The 25846-nt window shown below is 45.0% G+C and overlaps 1 protein-coding gene across 3 annotated transcripts in view; it reads left to right on the plus strand.

The window, feature by feature from the left end:
• Positions 1-259: 259 nt before the first annotated feature.
• The window catches only part of LOC139232434 (disabled homolog 2-interacting protein-like), a 1003994-nt gene continuing 978407 nt past the window's right edge, over positions 260-25846 (plus strand). For 2 of the 3 annotated variants that reach the window (XM_070862602.1, XM_070862603.1), the window contains exon 1: positions 261-626. In XM_070862602.1, coding sequence (XP_070718703.1) covers positions 551-626 — 76 coding nt within the window. In that variant the 5' untranslated portion in view covers positions 261-550. Of the gene's footprint in view, positions 627-25846 lie in introns of all 3 variants that reach the window. The other variant, XM_070862610.1, reaches the window with a different exon arrangement.

Genomic DNA, 25846 nt, shown 5'->3' on the forward strand with positions numbered 1-25846 from the left:
TGAAACCACGTACAGTTTACTCCGCTCCTTGGGACGTAGGATCCGCCCCTCCCAAGCACTGATTGGTCGCCCCGGCTTCCCTCTGGAACCCGAACCCCACCTCACGGGCAATTCTGTGTGGTCGACGTTGCTGCCAATCGCCCTGAAGTCCGGCTTCCGTTTGGGTGGAGCGGCCGTCAATCAAACGCGATCGTCGCTGGTGAATGGGCAGCGCCGCTGTCAATCATTCCGCCCGCTCCACTCAGGTTGAGGCGGGAAGGCGGGAGGAGAGTGAGTGCGTGCGTCCCGTCCTCTGGCAGCACGAAGCCAGGTGATTTAATTCAAAAATAAAACCGAAGAAGAAAAAAAAAGCGCTGACTTTGTGACCGGGGCCGTTGCGGGGATTTTAAAAGTTAAAAAAAAAAATTACCGGTTGGAGAAGAAAAACAATATATAAATTTTTTAAAAATAGTCGTCGAGATATCCCTTGGTGTTTGGGTGTAGGACGACAGCGCGGCGCGGGGATGTGAGGAGAGGAGAGGTCGGCAGAGTGGCCGCTGGCAGCAGCTCGATGGAGGCGATCATCGACGTGGACTCGCTCCTCTACTTCGCTGCCAGTTTACACCAGGGGTGGCTGCGAGTGTACGGTGAGTCCCGGCCAGGAGAATTTACAGTCTCGACCGTGAGAATTTCCCTCACCGCAAACTTTCTGCCCGGCCAGGAGCGGGGCTGGACAGGTGCAGTTGTCGCGATCGTTTGGCGCACCGATTTCATCCCCGCCCTCTGTGGGTGGGGGAAATAAATAAATGAAAACAAACAAACAAAAAAAGTTGTTCCGTCTAACGTTGACGACTAGTTTTTAAAAAAAATATTAAACTGAATGACGACGTGGATTTGTGCATGTGTCACATTGTACTTAAAAATAAAAAAAAGGCACCGGTCCTCTTCTATTTTGATTTTAAAATGTCATTTATTTTGGGGTGGGAGAGAAGTAAATTATAATGTTTCTGGTGGAATTTTCCAGAGTTGACAGACTTGAATTTTCCTTCCGAGTGTGCGCTTGTTGGGCGCTAGGCGGAGGCACGTGCGAGGTGTGGACAGGGCACGCGCCAGGATTGACACGGTGGGAAGGGCGTGTGCAAGAGGGGCGTGCAAGGCGCTTGAACCATGGGTGCGCATGTATGTGCATGCTGGATGTGGCATATACAGGAGTCAGCATGGTGGGGGAAGAACCAGTGCATTTGTGTGGACCGGATATGAGCGGTACCCGCCTGTTGTAAAAAAATAACAGGATAAGCAGTGAGGAGAGAACCAAATGAAGAGAGGGTACACACCTGAAATTGGACACGAGTGAAGGTGTGAACACAGTGGACATCAGTTCGGAAAGATGCAGTTGTGGACAGTGTGAGAATGTACTACAGTAATGAGTACAGATGAAGAATAAGCGCAGCTGCAGGCAGATTGTTAAGTTATGGAAAGTGGGTGTGGTAATAAGTGTGCATGTTGGACAGCGGCATGTATAGACTTTGAAGGACATGTGCAGACTCCTGCATGGTGCATGCAAGGCGTGAAGAACACTGACCAGTGGCACAAACATTAGGTGTAAGCAGTATTTTATTTTGGAAAGTTTTGCCGTTTATTTTTTGGTATGTTAAATAGCTGATTGCAAAAGATTTTGCGCTTGTAACTAAAGAACATTGGCGATCCATATATTTCCGTGTTTGATTAACAGAAGTGAAATTTTCAGTTTTATCCAGCATGTTTCATGTATTGACTTGCTCTAGCTTGTTTCTAGTCCTCAAATAGAAAGAAAAAGACTTGCATTTATATAGCTCCTTTCACGACCACTGGATGTTCCAAAGCGTTTTACAGCCAATGAAGTACTTTTTGACGTGTAGTCACTGTTGTCATGTAGGAAATGAGGAAATTTGTAAGCTCCCACAAACAGCAATGTGATAAAGACAAGATCATCTTTTTTGTTATGTTGATTTGAGGGATAAATATTGGCCGGCCAGAACTTCCCTGCTCTTCTTCGAAATGATACCATGGAATCCTTTATGTCCACCTGAGAGAGCAGATGTGGCCTCGGTTTGACGTCTCATCCGAAAGACGGCATCTCTGACAGTGCAGCCCTTCCTCAGCACAGCACTGGAGTGTTGGCCTAGATTTCTGTGCTCAAGTCTCTGGAGTGGGACTTGAACCCACAACATTCTGACTCAGAGGCAAGAGTGCAACCAACTGAGCCACAGCTGACACTGAATATGTCAGTCTCTGTTAGAACATTGGGAAGCTTGGTCAACTGGACAAAATACTATCAATGGCAAATTAATGACACAATAACCACTGATCTGTTTAGTATTGAATGAAGTCTTGGTAAGATTCTTGCTGTATCAATGCTTTAGTAGAAACCCAATTCTATCTTGCTATTCACAATGTTCTTAATCACTTGTATTCCCTCCAATTTGAGGTTTTCTGTTTGCCAATGTTCTCGCCCCATGTCTTGAAGGTGTTGACCGATTGCTGCGGTACAGTTCCATAGGTGCCTGTCACCCTTCAGTAGCTTGCCTAGATGGCTACTATTCATTTGTGAGCCTGGACAATGAGTGTTAACAGTCTATGTGACCATGGAAGGCGGGGATTATTGCAGCAAATCTCAATCCTGTTTTCATCCAACTTCCACATATTATAGATAAGATGCTCAAAGGAATCATCCGATGCTCTGTATGATGATCTAGATCGAGAAGGAGTCATCAAAGACATTCATTACGGCTTTTGGAGAAGAAAGTTGTGTTTTGCTAATTTATTCAAATTTTTTGAAGCAGTCACTAGCTTAGTGGTTGAGGGTAGCCCGGTAGACATAATCTACCTGGATTTTCAGAAAATTTTTGATGAGTTACCTCACAATAGATTGCTCTACAAGATAGAATCTTGTGGAATTAGTGGGAAGCTGCTACAGGTGATTAAGAATTGACTGCATGCTCGTAGGCATTATTATCAATGACTGTGGATCTGCTTGGAGACCAGTTTCCAGTGGTGTCCCACAGGAATCAGTGTTGGGGTCTTTGCTTTTTACTATCTTTATTAATGACCTAGGTATAGTGGGAATGATGCGCAAGTTTGTGGATCATAAAAGATCTATACAAGTGTTAGGAATGTGGAAGAGTGTAAACTACTGCAAGCAGATCTTGATGTGTTGGGGGAATGGATCCATGTTTGGCAAATGGTATTTAACTTAGATAAGTGCAATATTTATGCATTTGGGCAGAACCAACGTTTAGTATATAAAAACTGTACAGGGAACAGAACGAAAGCCTGTGGAGAAAGATAAAAAAAACCTTATAAAGACTTGCATTTATACACCGCCTTTCACGACCTCAGGATGTCTCAAAGTGCTTTACAGCCAATGAAGTACTTTTTTTTAACGTGTAGTCATTGTTGTAATTTAGTAAACAGTAGTGCAAAACTATCAAGATTTCATGATTAATGCTGAGAATCTATAACTAAAGCAAATAGAGTACAGCGCTGCATTCACAGGATTATTCAAAATAACATGAAACATACCATTTTGTCCTTGGTTAGGCCTCATTTGGAATGCTGTATCCAGTTTTGATTCCCTCAATATCATGGTGAGTGATAATTGAGGCTTTGTTCAGAGGAGGGCCACAAGATTCATTCTCAGCTTAAAACACCTTAGTTACCCAGATAGGCTTAAAAATCTGGGTCTATATTTGTTCATGAAGTGAAGACGTGGGCAATTTGATTGAGGTCTATAAAATAATTAAGAGACTAAATTATGTTCACATTGACAAATTATTTAATTAGATAGTTGAGGGATGACCAGGGGCCACGTTTATAAGTTATAAAAGAGTAGAGCTAAGTTATATGTTGGGTAGTTCTTTTCCCAGAGAATAGTTGAACAAGCAGACAACTTCTTCCATATGTCTATCAGTGCTGATTCACTGTGTGCCTTCAAGTGGGAACTGGGTCAGTTCCTGGCGAGGGTGGAGGTTGTGTAATGTGGACAGTAGGTGCCGAGTAATACAAGTGTGGTCTCTTGGAATAGTTTCGGTGGCTTGGGAGGATTGGAGAGGAATTTTCAAGATTTTCCTCGGGAGATTGCATGTCTCCTGTTGGGTAGGGACTGTCCGAATTGTGATGCAGAGGACATCACGATTGTATGACAGGCTAGATGGATTCTAGTCTTTTTCTGTCCGACATTTTTGTATGTTTGCATGTGCATATTTTTTTTCAGCAAGATGATGATCAGAAATGAGAATCCTAGCTGATTTTCCCTTCCCGAGCCTTAGGGCGTTTCCAGCATCCCAATTTCTACTCTGGGTCAATTTGGCTAACAATATGGATCAGGGATCAAATCTATGCCTTTGCCAGTCACTGGCTAAACTGGCTCAGTTTGAAAATACCTGGTGTTTGAAAAGAATAATTATGGTATATGGATTAATTTTGCAAATCTGTTTGTAGCTTCACTGGAAACATCCCTTGTATAATCATGATTATATTTCCCTTTCCCTCTATTTCACAGACACTCAACAATACTTTTTGCAATATTGTGCAAAGCAGAGAATTCAACCTCAAGAAATATAGGGCCCAAGTTTCCACATGATTTGCGCCTGATTTTTAGGAGCAACTGGTGGAGAACGGACTATCTTAGAAATCGCAATTCTCCACATTTTTTTTCTGCAGTTCTAGTCAGGTAGAACAGTTCTACTTTGGAACAGAATTTTTTCTTCAAAAGGGGGCGTGTCCGGCCACTGACGCTTGATTTGAAAGTTTCCACAGTGAAAACGTACTCCAAACTAAAGTAGAATGGAGCCAGTGAAGATTTTTGTAGAACTGAAAAAACCTGTTCTACACATTAAAAAATCAGGCGCAGGTTACAATTTAGGCGTCCAGAACGAGGTGGGGGGGAGGGAAGGGAAGTCATTAAATTCTATAATAAATCCTTATTTATACTTATACAAATATTATACAAATAAATCCAACCTGAATAAACATTTATAAGCAAAGAAAAGATTAAATAAACCATCTTCCTACCTGTGTGAAAGTGCTTCAGGCAGGCCTTTCGGGACCGAAGGCTGAACGGGCCGGCCTGAGACTTCGGGCAGGGCCCGTCCCCAGCACCAGATTTACAGGTAGGTGGCGTTGGGTTGGGTCGGGGAGGGGAGGGGAGGTTCGGTTCGGGTCGGGTCGGGGGGGAGAGAGAGAGAGAGAGAGAGAGAGAGGGGAGGGTGGGGGGGAGGAGAGAGGGGAGGGTGGGGGGGAGGAGAGAGGGGAGGGTGGGGGGGAGGAGAGAGGGGAGGGTGGGGGGGAGGAGAGAGGGGAGGGGGAGGGGGGAGAGAGAGAGGGAGAGAGGGGGGGAGAGAGGGAGAGAGGGGGGGAGGGAGGGAGGTGGGGGGGGGGAAGAGAGGGAGGTGGGGGGGGGAGGTCAGGTCGGATCCAGTCCGGGAGCGGGAGTCGGGTCGGGTCCAGTGGGGGGGGGGGGGGGGGGGGGCGCACGGGTCGGGTCCAGTCGGGGAGCGGGAACAGGAGCGCGGGTCCAGTCGGGGAGCGGGAACAGAAGCGCGGGTAGGGTCCAGTCGGGGGGGCGGCGAGCGGGAACAGGAGCGCGAGTCAGGTCAGTCGAGGGGTGGGGTGGTGGTGGGTGTCAGGTCTGGTCCGGAGGCAAGGGGAAGCGGGTGTCGGGTCTGGTCTGGTCCGGAGGCAGGGGGGTGGGGAGCGGGTGTCGGGTCTGGTCCGGAGGCGGGGGCGGGGGGCGGGAGCGGGTGTCGGGTCTGGTCTGGTCCGGAGGCGGGGGGGGCGGGTGTCGGGTCTGGTCTGGTACGGAGGCAAGGGGGGGAGCGGGTGTCGGGTCTGGTCTGGTCCAGAGGCGGGGGTGGGGGCAGCGGGTGTCGGGTCTGGTCTGGGCCGGAGGCAGGGGGGTGGGGGGGGAGCGGGTGTCGGGTCTGGTCCGGTGGGCGGGGAGCGGGTATCGGGTCTGGTCTGGTGCGGGGGGGGGAAGCGGGTGTCGGTTCTGGTCCGGAGGGCAGGGGGGGTGCGGGGAGCGAGTGTCGGGTCTGGTCGAGGGGGAGGGAGCAGGAGCTGGCCGTGGGAGGAGCCTTATTCACGCAGCCGCAGTGAGGCCATTCAGCCAGGGCTAGGGGCTGCGTGCTTCGGGCCCCTCCCACACAGTTCGGCGCCTGGAGCTACTGCACTTGCGTGCCCACTGTAGCGTGCATGTGCAGAGATCCCGGCACTGTTTTCAGCGCAGGGACTTGGCTCCGCCCCCCCACAGCTCGTGCTGGCTGCGCCGAGGGCCAGAGGACCTGCAAGTAGGTGGAGAATACCGAGGATTTTTTTAGGCGCACTTTGTGGCGCGAAAAACGGGCGTCCAGGTCGGGACTGCGCCGTTCTAGGCGCGTGTGGAAACTTGGGCCCATAGTAACTACATTCTTTTCAAAACTAGAGTAAAGTGGACCAGAATGAACAATTCTTTGTAATAATAAATTAACCATTATCATTGTTCCAATGTTGACTGCTACACTTAAATTAAGCAAATCGGGATGGGCAATAAATGCTGGTTTTGCCAGCGATGTTCACATCCAGAGAATGAATATTTAAAACACATGTTGATATTAAGTATTGTAATTGTGAACTGATGGTTGAAATGAGGTGTCATGATTGTTTATTAGTAAATGCTTTGAGAAATTATTTTGTGCAACATGGAACTCTTCAATGGCTATCTTAATGGATGTTGAAAAGTCATTCATATCATAAAATGACTTATTTGTATGTCCTTGTCAATAGAATGAAATGGAACTCTTCACATTACAGTCTGAGTATAACTGTGAGGTCAGTAGCTTTCATGACAGTAGATCAACCATGCTGATGATAGAGGACTCATTTAGGATGTTTCAGCCAGTGCTTCTCTGCTGGTTTAGATTTGTGGGTAAAGCCTTTCAGAAGACAGATTTATGAATACATAAATCAAGAATGTAGTATGCAAAGTATTTTTATTTCATTTTTTAATGTGCAGATCGTTTGGGGTCCTTTTTATAAAGCTTGTTAAGGAAAGAATGTTGAACTGTGATTGGATTCTTGAGATTATGGATGCGGTATAAGTCACAGCTAATTACTGTTACACAATCCGTAGATTCTTGCAGAATATAGCCACAATCATTAATGATGGTTGTCGAGCTCTGAGGTCAGTAATGGAAGGAATATTTGGAATGTTCTAAGTACATTTCTTTTGGCTGGATTGAAAGGCGGACAGGGGTGAGGTGGGGGGAGGGGAGAGGAGGGGGAGATAGTGCTCTGCAGTATGCTCTACAAAACGTATGCTGGATATTCATGATATGCTGATTCATGCACAATACTGTAGCATTGGTATGAATCTTCTGAAAGAAAGAATGTACACTTTAATAACAAAGGATGCTGCAGTACAAGAGCCTGCTAATGCAGATGATACGGTTGCAATAGCAAGGGAAATTATCCCAAATCTTATTGAGGCATACATCTTCTCAAAGAGAATAGAGAAACCATACAGTTGAATTTATTTTCCTTCATCAGATTTATTCCTGGAGAAAATTTGTATCCTGAAAGACAATGTGGAAGACTGAAAGACCAAGAAATGAAAATTCAGAAGAGCACACACCACAGAAGTGCATATTCTTCAAAGCCAGACCAAGTGGCCAATATACAAATCTGAATTGAAAATATATGTCTTTCGTGCTTGTTACTTTGTTTATCATAGAAATTCGATAACATTTGTTTCTAAATAGTCTGTATGAATTGTATGAAATGCATTAAATGTAATGAAAATAATACAAAATATTTAATGCAATTTATATTTACAACTATCTTGTCATGTATTCTATTTAGTGTTTATGTTTACATTCTATGATACCCAAATAGTCGTCATTGTGTGCTCAGTTAGTTAATTTTGTGCTTTTGTGTGTTTGAAGGATTACGTAAGCAGTAGATGACTCTCTGTGCTATGGACCAGCTACATGCTTCAGGGCACTAAATTACTACCTCATTGGGTATATACTGCCTTCCGTCCTCAGCTAAATGGGTATATGACTTGGACTTGCCACCAACAGGCTAGGTGCTGACCAGAGAGCTTTCAAGCATTCCAATATTGGGGTTGGAGGAATTTCCAGCCTGAGAGCAGTCTGGATAATGATCCAAATATTGGATATCCTATATGCATCAGAGAGTTAAAGCTGTTATACCATCAAAATATGGCAATAACATACTTGCATTGGAGGCAGTTCAGAAAAGGTTCACTAGGTTGAATCCTGAGATGAAGGGGTTGACTTATGAAGAAAGGTTGAGCAGGTTGGACCTATACTCATTGGAGTTTAGAGAATGAGAGGTGATTTTATTGAAACATATAAGATAATGAGGGGGCTCGACAAGGTAGATGCAGAGAGAATGTTTCCACTCGTGGAGGAATCTAGAACTAGAGGGCATTGTTTAAGAATAAGTGGTCACCCATTTAGAACTGAGATGAGGAGGAATTTCTTCTGAGGGTCATAAATCTGTGGAATTTTCTGCCCCAGAGAGCTGTTGAGGCTGGGTCATTGAATATATTTAAGGTGGAGATAAGACAGATTTTTGAATGATAAGGGAGTGAAGGGTTATGGGGAGTGGGCAGGTAAGTGGAGCTGAGCCCAAGATCAGATTGGCCATGATCTTATGGGGCCAAATGGCCTACTCCTCCTATTTCTTATGTTCTTATGTAAAATGGAGTGAACCTGGGAATGAATATTTTTTCATTACTTGTGGCCTTTGCTGTCTTCAAATTTAAAAGAATATATTTGCATATATTGGCTTCACTGGGAGTGTTACGTGCTCAGACACTGGAACGTACTCTGAAGGTTACACTTGTGATGCACAGTTACCTGATAGTTGTGATGGTTGCAGTGGTGGTGTTGATGCTGGCTCTTCGTGATGCATGGGCTGACCCTTGAAATCCTTGATTTGCAGAAATAGAAATCTTGCAAAACATCATGATGATGAATTTATAGTAGAACATTTGTTGCATATTATCAGATTAGTACACACATGCAGTGTTAAATGATAAAGAATATATAGGTTTTTGGTGTGTACAAAGTTTTTGGCGTGTACAACGTGGACCATTTCCCATATCTCGGGAGCCTCTTATCATCAAGGCAGACATGGATGCGGAGATTCAGCATCGCCTCCAGTGCGCCAGCGCAGCCTTCGGCTGTCTGAGGAAAAGAGTGTTTGAAGACCAGGCCCTCAAATCTATCACCAAACTCATGGTGTACAGGGCTGTAGTAATACTCGCCCTCCTGCATGGATCTGAGGCATGGACGATGTATAGAAGGCACCTCAAGTCGCTGGAGATATATCACCAACGATGTCTCCGCAAGATCCTGCAAATCTCCTGGGAGGACAGGCGCACCAACATCAGTGTCCTCGACCAGGCTAACATCCCCAGTATTGAAGCACTGACCACACTTGATCAGCTTCGCTGGGCAGGCCACATAGTACGCATGCCAGATACGAGACTCCCTAAGCAAATGCTTTATGCGGAGCTCCTTCATGGTAAGCGAGCCAAAGGAGGATAGCGGAAACGTTAAAAGGACACCCTCAAAGCCTCGCTGGTAAAGTGCGACATCACCACTGACACCTGGGAGACCCTGGCCGCAGACCGCCCGTGGTGGAGAAAGTCCATCCGGGAGGGCGTTGAGCGCTTCGAGTCTCAACGCAAAGAACATGAAGAAGCCAAGTGGAAGGAGCGCGCAGCAAACCAGCCCCACCGACCTCTTCCCTCGACGAATGTCTGTCCCACCTGTGACAGAGTCTGTGGCTTTCGTATCGGACTGTTCAGCCATCGAAGAACTCACTTTGGGAGTGGAAGCAAGTCCTCCTCGATTCCGAGGGACTGCCTATGATGACCCTTGAAACCCTTGATATTCCAGGCTGATTTGTAGAAATAGAAATCTTGCAGAACATCATGATGATGAATTTATAGAAGAACATTTGTCACATTTTATCAGATTAGTGCACACATGAAAATGATAAAAAAATATAGGTTTTTGGTGTGTTGCGTGTTATCTGCTGCAGGAAGCTCAACTTTTGATGTAAATACTGTTATTCCTTCATTGAAATTTGTGATTTTGCTATCTCACTTCAAGTATAGTTCCCAGATCGCATCTTGCAAAAGGTTCTTCTAGCATGCTCCACTGAACTCTTTTTTTTCCCCCCCCCCCTGTGTTATACACTCTTCTCCCAACACCACCACAGAGTTGAAATTAAGACTCATTGGACAATTTCATACTTTTTTTTTGTTCCTTTTCACAGCTTTAAAACTATGAAAATCCTGCAGTCAGGATTTACAAATTATTGACCTGTGTCACCTAATTATTTCCTGATTTATCTTGTCTTTTACTCTTTTCAACCTTGATGGTACCCTCGACATAGTGCTCAAACGTGCTGCCAGTTTATTACATTTTAAGAAATCATAAGAATATAAGAACATAAGAATTAGGAACAGGAGTAGGCCATCTAGCCCCTCGAGTCTGCTCCGCCATTCAACAAGATCATGGCTGATCTGGCCGTGGACTCGGCTCCACTTACCCACCCGCTCCCCGTAACCCTTAATTCCCTTATTGGTTAAAAATCTATCTATCTGATTTGAATACATTCAATGAGCTAGCTTCAACTGCTTCCTTGGGCAGAGAATTCCACCGATTCACAACCCTCTAGGAGAAGAAATTCCTCCTCAACTCGGTTTTAAATTGGCTCCCCCGTGTTTTGAGGCTGTGCCCCCTAGTTCTAGTCTCCCCGACCAGTGGAAACAACCTCTCTGCCTCGATCTTGTCTATCCCTTTCATTATTTTAAATGTTTCTATAAGATCACCCCTCATCCTTCTGAACTCCAACGCGTAAGGACCCAGTCTACTCAATCTATCATCATAAGGTAACCCTCTCATCTCCGGAATAAGCCTAGTGAATTATCTCTGTACCCCCTCCAAAGCTAGTATATCCTTCCTTAAGTAAGGTGACCAAAACTGCACGCAGTACTCCAGGTGCGGCCTCACCAATACCCTATACAGTTGCAGCAGGACCTCTCTGCTTTTGTACTCCATCCCTCTTGCAATGAAGGCCAACATTCCATTCGCCTTCCTGATTACCTGCAAACTAACTTTTTGGGATTCATGCACAAGGACCCCCAGGTCCCTCTGCACCGCAGCATGTTGTAATTTCTCCCCATTCAAATAATATTCCCTTTTACTGTTTTTTTTTTCCCCCAAGGTGGATGACCTCACATTTTCCGACATTGTATTCCATCTGCCAAACCTTAGCCCGTTCGCTTAACCTATCTAAATTTCTTTGCAGCCTCTCTGTGTCCTCTACACAACCCGCTTTCCCACTAATCTTTGTGTCATCTGCAAATTTTGTTACACTACACTCTGTCCCCTCTTCCAGGTCATTATGTATATTGTAAACAGTTGTGGTCCCAGCACCGATCCCTGTGGCACACCACTAACCACCGATTTCCAACCCGAAAAGGACCCATTTATCCCGACTTTCTGCTTTCTGTTAGCCAGCCAATTCTCTATCCATGCTAATACATTTCCTCTGACTCCGTGTACCATTATCTATTGGACCATTTGACTATCTGCTGTTGAGCTTTAGTTTGGTGGATTCATGGTCGTACCAAAGTTTATTTTTCTCTTCTTCAGCATCTTCATGATGAAGTTTGACAATCTGCTACATAGTTTTAGCTTTCTGATTTTCTTTGGTCAAGGTGTCATTTTGGGTAGTGTGATCATGTTGCCTTATATGGACCTAATTGCCAGCTAGTTAACCTGCTTAAAGAAATTATTCAAAAAAGGGGTTTTCATTTGTTGGCTTAATTTGCTGTCTGCAGGAAATTATCGGGGACGATAGTATTCTAAGGATTCGGTAGCAACAATTTAAAATTCAATGTTGGATCTGTTATTAAAAAGTAGAGTCGCTCACTTATCTTTGAAATGGTTACCCATTGTGTTCAGCTAGCTCAGTGGGTAAGTACACCTCCATTTGTGGTACAGAACTATACAGACCAGAAAAGATCTGGTTGTGGTCCTTGATTTGTGCTAAATTAGTTGATCTTATTGGGCTGTTGCAAGGTACTAGAATTGGCCCAACTGACCCTTGAATAGGAAAAGCCAGCAGGATTCCACACTCAATTGCTATTTTATGACTCCCACTGGAAGTTATTATGTATGAATATCAAGCAAAGACAGCTGTCAAACGTTCCCAGTCGATAGGCTACTAACACTTGCTTTGTAGGCTAACACATGAAAATCATTTCCAATATTTTCCTGATGTTACTTCTATAGTTTCCTGATGTTCAAAGTTAATTGCAAAGTTGAATGACTGAAGCCAAATGATCGTGCCACTATTAATTATACTGTAGTTTATATTAATTTACTGATTAAATATCAAATTTAATAGTGTTTATAGGTTAGAGCTGAGTTGTAGATCTATAATTGCTTCCAGGCTTGCTTAATGGCAGTATATACATAAGCCATATGATTTGATGTAAAGCTTCACAATCCCATTGTCTGAATTGAAAGACTTTATTCTACAGAGATTGTAAAAACTGCGAAGCTGCTTCTGAACTCTGTTAGCCTGTCACTTGAAAATCTGTGTACTTTTTTTCAATTACTGTAAACTCAACCTTCAGTACTGTATAATGTGGATAAGTGTGAGGTTATCCACTTTGGTAGCAAAAACAGGAAGGCAGATTATTACCTGAATGGTGACAGATTAGTAAAAGGGGAGGTGCAATGAGACCTGGGTGTCATGGTACATCAGTCATTGAAAGTAGGCATGCAGGTACAGCAGGCAGTAAAGAAAGCAAATGGCATGTTGGCCTTCATAACAAGAGGATTTGAGTACAGGAGCAGGGAGGTCTTGCTGCAGTTGTACAGGACCTTGGTGAGACCACACCTTGAGTATTGTGTGCAGTTTTGGCCTCCTAATCTGAGGAAGGACATTCTTGCTATTAGGAACTTGGAACATAGGAATTAGGAACAGGAGTAGGCCATCTAGCCCCTCGAGTCTGCTCCACCATTCAATAAGATCATGGCTGATCTGGTCGTGGACTCAGCTCCACTTACCCGCCCTCTCCCCATAACCCTTAATTCCCTTATTGCTTAAAAATCTATCTATCTTTGACTTGAAAACATTCAATGAGCCAGCCTCAACTGCTTCCTTGGGCAGAGAATTCCACAGATTCACAACCCTCTGGGAGAAGAAATTCTTTCTCAACTCGGTTTTAAATTGGCTCCTCCGTATTTTGAGGCTGTGTCCCCTAGTTCTAGTCTCCCCCACCAATGGAAACAACCTCTCTGCCTCTATCTTGTCTATCCCTTTCATGATTTTAAATGTTTCTATAAGATCACCCCTCATCCTTCTGAACTCCAAGGAATAAAGACCCAGTCTACTCAATCTATCATCATAAGGTAACCCTCTCATTTCTCGAATCAGCCTAGTGAATCGTCTCTGTACCCCTTCCAAAGCTAGTATATTCTTCCTTAAGTAAGGTGACCAAAACTGCACGCAGTACTCCAGGTGCGGCCTTACCAATACCTTATACAGTTGCAGCAACACCTCCCTGCTTTTGTACTCCATCCCTTTCGCAATGAAGGCCAACATTCCATTTGCCTTCCTGATTACCTGCTGCACCTGCAAACTAACCTTTTGGGATTTTGATTTTATGTTTTTAAGTTAATTTGTTTTAATTGCCAGTGCTTTTAGTGTCCCCCTCCCCTTTTATAGGGGGCACTTGGAAAAAAATTTGATTCTGTGCCCAAAAAAAAAGACCAAAAAAATAAAAAAAGGGCCTTGTAAATGTTGGTGTTTCCCCCAGATCGGGGGGCACGGTTTAATGTTTTTTGTTTACTCCTAAAAGAGTTTCATGCACAAGGACCCCCAGGTCCCTCTGCACCACAGCATGTTGTAATTTCTCCCCATTCAAATAATATTCCCTTTTACTGTTTTTTTTCCCCCCAAGGTGGATGACCTCACACTTTCCGACATTGTATTCCATCTGCCAAACCTTAGCCCATTCGCTTAACCTATCCAAATCTCCTTGCAGCCTCTCTGAGTCCTCTACACAACCCGCTTTCTCACTAATCTTAGTGTCATCTGCAAACTTTGTTGCACTACACTCTGTCCCCTCCTCTAGGTCATCTATGTATATTGTAAACTGTTGTGGTCCCAGCACTGATCCCTGTGGCACACCACTAACCACTGATTTCCAACCCGAAAAGGACCCATTTATCCCGACTCTCTGCTTTCTGTTCGCCAGCCAATTCTCTATCCATGCTAATACATTTCCTCTGACTCCGCGTACCTTTATCTTCTGCAGTAACCTTTTGTGTGGCACCTTATCGAATGCCTTTTGGAAATCTAAATACACGACATCCATCGGTACATCTCTATCCACTTTTCTCGTTATATCTTCAAAAGAATTCCAGTAAGTTAGTTAAACATGATTTCCCTTTCATGAATCCATGCTGCGTCTGCTTGATTGCACTATTCCTATCCAGATGTCCCGCTATTTCTTCCTTAATGATAGTTTCAAGCATTTTCCCCACTACAGATGTTAAACTAACCAGCCTATAGTTACCTGCCTTTTGCCTGCCCCCCCTTTTTTAAACAGAGGCGTTACATTAGCTGCTCTCCAATCCGCTGGTACCTCCCCAGAGTCCAGAGAATTTTGGTAGATTATAACAAATGCATCTGCTATAACTTCCGCCATCTCCTTTAATACCCTGGGATGCATTTCATCAGGACCAGGGGACTTGTCTACCTTCAATCCCATTAGTCTGTCCAGCACTAGCTCCCTAGTGATAGTGATCATCTCAAGGACCTCCCTTCCCACATTCCTATGACCAGCAATTTTTGGCATGGTTTTTGTGTCTTCTACTGTGAAGACGGAAGCAAAATAATTGTTTAAGGTCTCAGCCATTTCCACATTTCCCATTATTAAATCCCCCTTTTCATTTTCTAAGGGACCAACATTTACTTTAGTCACACTTTTCTGTTTTATATATCTGTAAAAGCTTTTACTATCTGTTTTTATGTTTTGCGCAAGTTTACCTTCGTAATCTATCTTCCCTTTCTTTATTGCTTTTTTAGTCATTCTTTGCTGTTGCTTAAAATCTTCCCAATCCTCTAGTTTCCCACTAACCTTGGCCACCTTATACGCATTGGTCTTTGATTTGATACTTTCCTTTATTTCCTTGGTTATCCAAGGCTGGTTATCTCTTCTCTTGCTGCCCTTTTTCACTGGAATATATTTTTGTTGCGCATTTTGAAAGAGCTCCTTAAAAGTCCTCCACTGTTCCTCAATTGTGCCACCATTTAGTCCTTGTTTGCAGTCTACTTTAGCCAACTCTGCCCTCATCCCACTGTAGTCCCCTTTGTTTAAGCATAGTACGCTCGTTTCTGACACAACTTCCTCATCCTCAATCTGTATTACAAATTCAACCATATTATGATCACTCATTCTGAGAGGATCTTTTACAAGGAGATCGTTTATTTTTCCTGTCTCATTACACAGGACCAGATCCAAAATGGCTTGCTCCCTTGTAGGCTCTGTTACATACTGTTCTAAGAAACAATCCCGTATGCATTCTATGAATTCCTCCTCCAGACTACCCCCTGCGATTTGATTTGACCAATCGATATGTAGGTTAAAATCCCCCATAACTACTGCCGTTCCTTTTTCACATGCCTCCATTATTCCCTTGATTATTGCCCGCCCCACCATGAAGTTATTATTTGGGGGCCTATAAACTACGCCGACCAGTGACTTTTTCCCCTTACTATCTCTAATCTCCACCCACAATGATTCAACATTTTGTTCATTGGAGCCAATATCATCCCTCACAACTGCCCTGATATCATCCCTTATTAACAGAGCTACCCCACCTCCCTTCCCTTCCTGCCTATCTTTCCGAATCGTCAGATACCCCTGTACGTTTAATTCCCAGTCCTGGCCACCTTGCAACCATGTCTCTGTAATGGCCACCAAATCATACCCATTTGTAATGATTTGTGCCGTCAACTCATTTACTTTATTTCTAATGCTGCGTGCATTCAGGTAGAGTGTTTTCATCCTACTTTTTAAACCATGATTTTTAGTTTTTACCCCTCCTGCAGCCCTTTTATATTCAGTGGCCCTTTTTGTTTCTTGCCTTTGGTTTCTTTGCCCTCCACTTTTACTCATCTCTTTTCTGTCTTTTGTTTTTGTCTCCTTTTTGTTTCCCTCTGTCTCCCTGTATTGGTTCCCATCCCGCTGCCATATTAGTTTAACTCCTCACCTATTGAGGGAGTGCAGCGAAGGTTCACCAGACTGATTCCCGGGATGGCAGGACTGACATGAGGAAAGACATGATCGACTGGGCTTATATTCACTGGAATTTAGAAGAATGAGAGGGGATCTCATAGAAGCATATAAAATTCTGACGGGATTGGACAGGTTAAATGCAGGAAGAATGTTCCCGATGTTGGAGAAGTCCAGAACCAGGGGTCACAGTCTAAAGATAAGAGGTAAGCCATATGGGACCAAGATGAGGAGAAACTTTTTCACCCAGAGAATTGTGAACCCGTGGAATTCTCTACCACAGAAAGTTGTTGAGTCCAGTTCGTTGGATATATTCAAAAGGGAGTTAGATGTGGCCCTTACGGCTAAAGGGATCAGGGGATGGAGCGAAGGCAGGAGTGGAGTACTGAAGTTGCATGATCAGCCATGATATTGAATGGTGGTGAAGGGCCGAATGGCCTACTCTGGCACCTATTTTCTATGTAAACTCAACGCATTTATGAAGGGGAAGTCATGTTTGACAAATTTGCTAGAATTCTTTGATGATATAACGAACAGGGTAGATAAAGAGGAACCAGTGGATGTGGTGTATTTGGACTTCTAGAAGGCATTTGACAAGGTGCCACATAAAAGGTTACTGCACAAGATAAAAGTTCACGGGGTTGGGGGTAATATATTAGCATGGATAGAGGATTAGCTAACTAACAGAAAACAGAGAGTAGGGATAAATGGTTCATTCTCGGGTTGGCAATCAGTAACCAGTGGGATGCCGCAGGGATCAGTGCTGGGACCCCAACTATTTACAATCTATATTAACGACTTGGAGGAAGGGACTGAGCGTAACATAGCCAAGTTTGCCGACGATACAAAGATGGGAGGAAAAGCAATGTCTGAGGAGGACACACAAAATCTGCAAAAGGACATACACAGGCTAAGTGAGTGGGCAAAAATTTGGCAGATGGAGTATATTGTTGGAAAGTGTGAGGTCATGCACTTTGGCAGAAAAAAATCAAAGAGCAAGTTATTATTTAAATGGAGATCGATTGCAAAGTGCTGCAGTACAGCAGGACCTGGGAATACTTGTGCATGAAACATAAAAGGTTAGTATGCAGGTACAGCAAGTGATCAGGAAGGCCAATGGAATCTTGGCCTTTATTGCAAAGGGGATGGAGTATAAAAGCAGGGAAGTCTTGCTGCAGTTGTACAGGGTATTGGTGAGGCCACAACTGGAATACTGTGTGCAGTTTTGGTTTCCATATTATACGAAAGGATATACTTGCTTTGGAGAAGATTCACAACGTTGATTCCAGAGATGAGGGGATTGACATGACAAAAGGTTGAGTAGGTTAAGCCTCTACTCATTGGAATTCAGAAAAATGAGAGGTGATCTTATTGAAACGTATAAAATTATGAGGGGGCTTGACAAGGTGGATGCAGAGAGGATAATTCCACTGATGTGGGAGACTAGAACTAGAGGGCATAATCTTAGAATAAGGGGCCGTCCATTTAAAACTGAGACGAGAAATTTCATCTCTGAGGGTTGTGGATCTGTGGAATTCGCTGCCTCAGTGAGCTGTGGAAGCTGGGACATTGAATAAATTTAAGACAGAAGTAGACAGTTTCTTGAACGATAAGGGGTTATGGAGAGCGGGCATGGAAGTGGAGCTGAGTCCATGATCAGAACAGCCATGATCGTATTAAATGGCGGAGCAGGCTCGAGGGGCCGTATGGCTTTCTCCTGCTCCTATTTCTTATGTTTTTATGTTCATTCATCACCTTATTGCAGCTTTTCGTCCCGAGGTCAAGTGTACTACTAAAAGCCACCTTGTATTTGTTTACATCTTTTTATGATTAAAACATGTACAGTATGTCCACTATAGGTTGACATTTCAAACTTTAGGGGAATAGCAATAATTTGTTGGTACCCTTCTAGTATTGCTTCTCCGCCTCACGTGTCATCATTCTTATTTTGTGTTTGAATTTTATTTTTCTCAGACACATACATTCTTTGATCTGAGTGTGGCTGTTTCTCTTGTATGAAGACCTTTAGTCGCTGTGTACCTCTGTATGCATCTGTAAATGATTTGTGACCTTTTATGTATCACAACTGATCCTCATGTATCAGTAAATTTGTAATAAAAATGTTGAAGTTGGCAAAAAAACATGAAAAATGTAGAGGATGTTGAAAGTTTTTTTACATTAGGACTGATGACAACAATTGCTGTTTAATGGGCAGTATTAACCTGTCTTAATAACTACCTGTAAATGTCAGCCCACCTCTGGAGAAAAAAACCCCAATTGGCTTCATTGTAAGAAAACCAGAGCAGGACAGTTGTATATTTCAGTTCCAATTTCAGTGCGCAAATAAAACAGACATTGTCACAGATGGCAAAATGGCTGCTTCAGCTTGTAGTAAAGAAATTCATAAAAATATGAATGTTTCTGACACGAAGACTGACCACAAGGCAGATGTAAAGAGAGGTAGACGTTTTATATTGAAATGTAATGGGAGCAATACAATATTGTAGAAAAGAACATTAGCAATGTAAGTATCAGAGGTTGTGAGCTGATCTTCAAAGTTGTATCTGTAATCAGATTCTAAGAAGATTAACTTTTTGTGGGACGTCTGACCTCCGGCAATCCCTCGGAGTTTAGGATGACTTGCTTCCACACTAATGAGTTCTCAGGTGACTGATGAGTCCATTGCGGGACCTACAGTCTCTGTCACAGGTGGGCCAGACGGTGGTTGGAGGAACAGGTGGGTGGGGTGCATGGGTTGTCGTGCACTCCTTCCACTGTTTGCACTTGGCTTCCGCCTGAATTCTTATTGAATGATGGTGCAGGCTCGAATGGCATACTCCTGCACCTATTTTCTATGTTTCTCTGTTTCCGCGTGCTCCCGGCAAAGAGGCTCAAGGTGTTAGATGTCTTCCTGGATGATTCTCCTCCACCTTGAGCAGTCTTGGGGCCAGGGATTCCCAGGTGTTGGTGGGGATGTTGCACTTTTTCAAGGAGGCTTTGAGGATGTCCTTGAAGCGTTTCCTCTGCCCACCTGGGGCTTGCTTGGCATGTCGGAGCTTTGAGTAGAGCGCTTGTTTTGGGAGTCTAGTATAGGACATGCGGATGATGCGGCCCATCCACCGGAGCTGATTAAGCGTGGTCAGTGCTTTGATGCTGGGGATGTTGACCTGAGCGAGAACACTTGATGTTGGTGAGCCTATCCTGCCAGTGGATTTGCAGCATCTTGCGGAGGCAGCGTTGGTGGTACTTCTCCAGTGCTTTGAGGTGCTTGGTGTACATAGTCCGTGTCTCCGAAGCATATAGGCGGGTGGCTATCACTACTGCTCTGTAGACCATGAGCTTGAGCTTGGTGGTGGGTTTGAGGTCCTGGTCTTCAAATACCCTTTTCTGCAGGCTACTGAAGGCTGCACTGGCACATTGAAGGCAGTGTCAGACTTCGTCGTCGACATCTGCCCTTGTTGACGGTAGGCTCCTGAGATATGGAAAATGGTCCACCTTGTCCAAGGCCTTGTCATGGATCTTGATAATTGCGGGGCAGTACTGTGTGGCGGAGACTGATTGGTTGAGAATCTTTGTCTTACGGATGTTTACTGTAAGGCCCATACTCTCATGCACTTCGGTGAAGGTGTTGACTGTGCTTTGGAGTTCAACCTCTGAGTGTGTGCACACGAAAGCGTTGTCTGCATACTGTAATTCAATGACAGAGGATGGGACAACCTTGGATCTAGACTGGAGGCGACAGAGGTTGAACAGTTTCCCGTTCTGTAGATTAGCTCCACTCCAGCAGGAAGCTTATTAAGGGTGAGATGGAGCATTGCAGCAAGGAAGATCGAAAGGAGCATTGGTGCGATAACACAGCGTTGCTTGACCCTGGTCTGCACGTGTATTGTATCTGTGGTGGATCCGTTGGTCAGGATCGCGGCTTGCATGTCATCGTGAAGCAGGCGGAGGATTGTGACGAACTTTTGAGGGCAGCCGAATTTGAGGAGGATACTCCATAATAATCCCTCCCAGTTGACAGTGTCGAAGGCCTTGTACAGAGGCTGGTGCTGCTCCCTGCAATTTTCTTGAATTTGACGCGCGGTGAAGATCCTGTCCATAGTTGCCCCTTGGTGGGCGGAATCTGCATTGCGACTCTGGAAGGAGCTCTTCAGCCACTGGGAGAAGGCAATTGTGGAGGATTCTTGTGATGGCTTTCCCTGTGGCAGACAGCAGGAAAATTCCTCTGTAATTACCGCAATCGGACTTGGTCACCTTTCTTGAAGATGGTCACGATTACAGCGTCTCTCAGATCCTCTGGCATGCTCTCTTCCTTCCAAATAAGAGAAATGAGTTCATGGATTTGTGCCAATAGTGCTTCTCTGCCATGCTTTAGTGCTTTGCTGAGGATTCCATCTGCTCCTGAGACCTTGTTCTTCAGTTGTCTGATGACCTTTTCAACCTCATGCTGTGCTGGGGTTGTGCTGATGTGGTGGCGGGTAGCATGCTGTGGAATGGAGTCGAGGACACTAGCGTCAAAGACAGAGATCTTCGAAGTGCTGCTTCCAGTGGGCACTGACTGCTTCTTTGTTCTTGAGTACTTCTCCGTTCTTGGCCCTCAGTGGGGTAGGACCATGGGTGCTTGGGCCGTAGGTGGTCTTGACTGCGCTAAAGAATCCACACACGTCGTGGTTGTCGGCTAGTTGCTGGATCTCCTGCACTTTAAAAATGAAGTTCGGGACAGAAGAACGTAAGAACATAAGAAATAGGAACAGGAGTAGGCCATACGGCCCCTCTAGCCTGCTCCGCCATTCAATAAGATTATGGCTGATCTGATCATGGACTCAGCTCTACTTCCCCGCCCGCTCCCCATAACCCCTTATTCCCTCGTCGTTTAAGAAACTGTCTATTTCTGTCTATTATGGAACGTCAGGACTCGGGTGGCATTGACCCGACCTAGGTGGAGACACCAGCAGCGGAACATAAGAGGAACTATCCATTGCATGGAGTGAGCCGACCCAAGAGGGGGACACAATTGAAGTGTGACATCACTGGAAACCAGGTAGCTGATTGGCTGTATATTTTGCAGCGAGGTCGGGACCCGGGAGCGGAGCAAGGTCAGGATGCAGCAGCGGAGCGAGGTCGAGGCCCAGAGTGGCGCAGCGGGGTCGGGGCCCAGGGAAGACGTAGGTTGTTGGAGAAAAGAACAAGCTGTTGTACACTGATTTTAATTTTAAATACAGCTTCGGCAGATTGAAAATTCATACTCTGTTAACTGTATTGCAAATCAAAATGCATGAGTTGACGGCTGTTCAATGGCATACTGAAAATTACTATGTCTTATTTTGTAGATAGTTCTACCTTTTTACTTGCATCTTGACATGGTTAGTATTGAACTGTGGATATTTTCTGGGGCACATTGTAAATTTTATATTATGCAGGAGTTTGCTCTTGGGTGCCCTCAATGTTGTTACTGAAACTAACATCATTTCAGGACGAACAAAAAAAAGTGCTGTTGGTGATGCGTTAACTGGCTATGGGAAAAACATAAATGAACATAATTCGGAAACATTGATTTCAATGGATTCTTCTTTGTTGCAAATTCAGGTATAAGTGATCCTTCAAACATAGCACAGAAAATGCACAATTAAGAACGATCCAGGAAATGCTGCAGACAATCGACTTTGGGGATACGAATGTTTCTGCTATTGATTGAGCTGGATTTTTAGACTGACGTGGTGCAGTGGATAATGACTAGGAACAATGATTGATCATGGATCTTATCCAAGATCAGGAAGACGACAATGTCTAATAGAGGTTTAGATTGTAGACAGTAGTGGTAAAGAGCAGAAAACCTCATCACACTGGGATAATGGGTACAGACACTGTGTTTGTCTGAAATTCCTTCATTTGTTAGAACAGCAGAGGCATGAGCCAATTTAAAATTCATTTTAAAATTGGTTAATGCCTTGTCTAAAACAGCAGTTAGGAATTTCTGACAAACAAGACTTTATCCATTATCCCACAGTGTAATTTCAAGGCCCTAGTCTTAAAAATCACTCACCAAATCATTTAAGCTAGGATGTAAGCATTACCTTGTTTTGCAAGTGGATTGGTTTTGGTACAAATGTATTAATAATTTGTTCCTCAGTTCCTAAATTCTGCAGTATAGGTGCAATGCTGTACTTTGAGATAATACAGGTTGGAACTCCCTTATCCAGAACCATTCCCGGCCACCGGGTGGCAGATGCGCAGAACTCCGACATGAACAAATTGAAGTCCTTCCTCTCTGTCGACTCCTGCAATCGCTGGCCTGACCCCGTGATCCACCCCCAATGATCTCTCTGCCGCACTTCCAGCCTTGCCAGCCAGCCTGCGCTGATATCTCCTTGTTCAGCACCTGTACCATCCAATTTAACGTGACGACCCCTCATCTGGAAAAATTCCTTATCCAGAACAAACCAGGTCCCGAGGGTTCTGGATAAGGGAGGTTCAATCTCTATAAAGTATAATTCGCTATTTTGTTCTGCAGCAATATAATTTAAAACCACATGGATAGAAGGGACTAAATTAAGGGAACTAGGAGTGCATAGCAAATTAACTTTTCTTTAATGAACTACAGTTAAAGCAATAGATTTTGTTTCATTTAAATGTAGAATCACTGCAAATCTGTCCTTTTTGCCTTACCGCACTATGAAGACTGTTAAGCTCATAAAGTAATGTAACTGAGTACTGTAGACAATGAGTAAGTGTGATCTTAGCTCCTTTCTTCAAACTGGTACAGCATGGGAGGCCTGCTTATATACAGTGCTCCCAAGGTAAGCCCTCTGGTGGCGGTATGATGCAGGTTGCCTAGGGTTGCACACACAACATCACTCTCTCCCAAAGTCAATAGTACACTTTTATTTACAGGATGAGACGATCTAGGACTTTTCGCTCCCCTGTCGATAGTCTTGGTACAAATGCAGGTGTGTGTGAGTTGGTTGGTTCTTCTCTGGGCTGCTGGGCAGCTGGCCTTGCCGGGCTGCTGGGGATGGTGAGTTCAGCTTCGTGGTCAACCGTGATGTCGGTTGCCGTGTGTGTGTGTGTTCGAGGGTTGAAGTTGGTGGTATCCTCTTTGAGTTGCTCGTGGCTGTTTGTGAATCGCAGTTTGGTTTGGTCCAAATGCTTTCTGCAAGTTAGTCCATTGGCAAGTTTGACCTGAAACACCCTACTCCCTTCTTTGGCTACGACGGTGCCAACAAGCCATTTGGGACCATGTCCATAGTTGAGTACAAATACAGGGTCATTGACTTCAATATCGTGTGACATGTTTGCACGATCATGGTACATGCTTTGTTGATGCCGCCTGCCCTTGACGTGATCAGGGTGGACAAGAGAGAGCCTTGTTTTGAATGCCCTTTTCATGAGCAGTTCGGCTGGGGGAGCTCCGGTAAGAGAGTGGGGTCTGGTACGGTAGCTGAGCAGGACTCGGGACAGGCGGGTCTGCAGAAAGCCTTCTGACACAAGTTTCAAGCTTTGCTTGATGGTTTGGACTGCCCGTTCTCCCTGGCCGTTGGATGCGGGCTTGAACGGGGCAGATGTGACGTGCTTGATCCCATTGCGGGTCATGAATTCCTTGCATTCAGCACTGATGAAGCACGGCCCATTGTCGCTGACAAGGACATCAGGCAGGCCGTGCGTAGCGAATATGGCTCGTAGGCTATTGATGGTGGCAGTGGACGTGCTTACAGACATTATTACACATTCAATCCATTTTGAATAAGCATCCACAACAACCAAAAACATTTTGCCAAGAAACAGGCCCGCAAAGTCAACGTGGATCCTGGACCACGGTTTGGAGGGCCATGACCACAAACTTAGCGGTGCGCCTCTGGGTGCATTGCTTAGTTGAGAGCAAATGTTGCATTGGCGCACGCATGGCTCTAAATCTGAATCGATGCCAGGCCACCACACATGGGACCTGGCAATAGCTTTCATCATTTCTGTGCCTGGGTGGGTACTGTGTAGGTCGCGTATGAACGTTTCCCTGCCTTTCTGAGGCAAAACCACGTGATTACCCCACAAAAGACAGGCCGCCTGTATGGACATTTCGTCTTTGCGCTGCTGATACGCCTTGATCTCTTTTTATGCTGGGACGCTGGACCAGCTCCTATAGAGGACACCATTTTTTTTACAAGGGACAGTAAAGGATCCTGGCTGGTCCAGGTCCTGATCTGGCGGGCCGTAACGGGTGACTTTGCGTTTTCGAATGCATCCATCACTAAGAGCAAGTCTGCAGGCTGTGCCATTTCCACCCCGGTGGTGGGCAGTGGTAGCCGACTGAGCATCAGCGCAGTTCTCTGTGCTTGGTCTGTGGCGGATTACATAGTTGTATGCAGACAACATGAGCACCCATCTTTGGATGTGGGCAGAGGCATTGGTGTTAATCCCTTTGCTCTCGGAGAATAGCGATATGAACGGCTTATGGTCAGTTTCTAACTCAAACTTGAGACCAAATGCATGCCAGAGCTTTTTCAATCATGCTGTAGGCCCTTTCGGCCTTGGACCAACTCCTGGACGCAGAGACGACCAGTTGCAATGTTCCCGATTCGTTAGCTTGTGACACACCTGACCCTGTATGAAGACACATCGCAAGCTAGCACTAAATGTTTACCTGGGTTATACAGAACAAGCAGTTTGTTGGAACATAACAGATTTCTGGCTTTCTCAAAAGCAGTCTCTTGTGATTTCCCCCATACTCAGTCATCTCCCTTGCGTAACAGCACATGTAGAGGTTCTACAAGGTGCTTAACCCAGGTAGAAAATTACTGAAATAGTTAAGGAGTCCCAGGAACGACCTCGGCTCCGTCACGTTCTGTGGTCTCGGCGCGTTCTTGATGGCCTCCGTCTTGGCGTCGGTGGGTCTGATGCCGTCTGCCGCCATTCTTCTCCCTAAGAACTCGACCTCTAGTGCCAGGAAAACACACTACGAGCGTTTCATCTAGCCAACTTAGAACCTCTTCCAGGTTCTTCAAGTGTTCGATGGTGTCCCGACTTGTGACCAGTATGTCGTCCCGGAACCGACTTTAGCAGGCTCTCCATGTTCCTTTTGAAAATTGCCGCGGCCGATCAAATCCCAAACGGGCATCTATTGTAGATGAACTGACCTTTGTGCATGCTGATGCAGGTGAGGCCTTTCGAAGATTCCGCCAGCTCCTGCGTCATGTAGGCCGAGATCAGGTCCAACTTGGTGAACATCTTTCCTCCAGTCAGGGTCGCAAATAGGTCGTCTGCCTTGGGAAGCGGGTACTGGTCCTGTAGCGAAAAACGGTTAATCGTTACTTTATAGTCCCCACACATTCTGACCATGCTGTTGCCTTTGAGAATCGGAACAATCGGACTGGCCCACTCATTGAACTCCACCGGTGCGATGATGCCTTCTCGCTGCAGCCTGTCCAGCTCCATTTCTACTTTCTCACTCATCGTATATGGCACCGCCCATGCCTTGTGGTGGATGGGTCGCGTACCGGG

This window comes from Pristiophorus japonicus, chromosome 20 (assembly GCF_044704955.1).
Source record: "Pristiophorus japonicus isolate sPriJap1 chromosome 20, sPriJap1.hap1, whole genome shotgun sequence".
Taxonomy (NCBI): Eukaryota; Metazoa; Chordata; class Chondrichthyes; family Pristiophoridae; genus Pristiophorus; species Pristiophorus japonicus.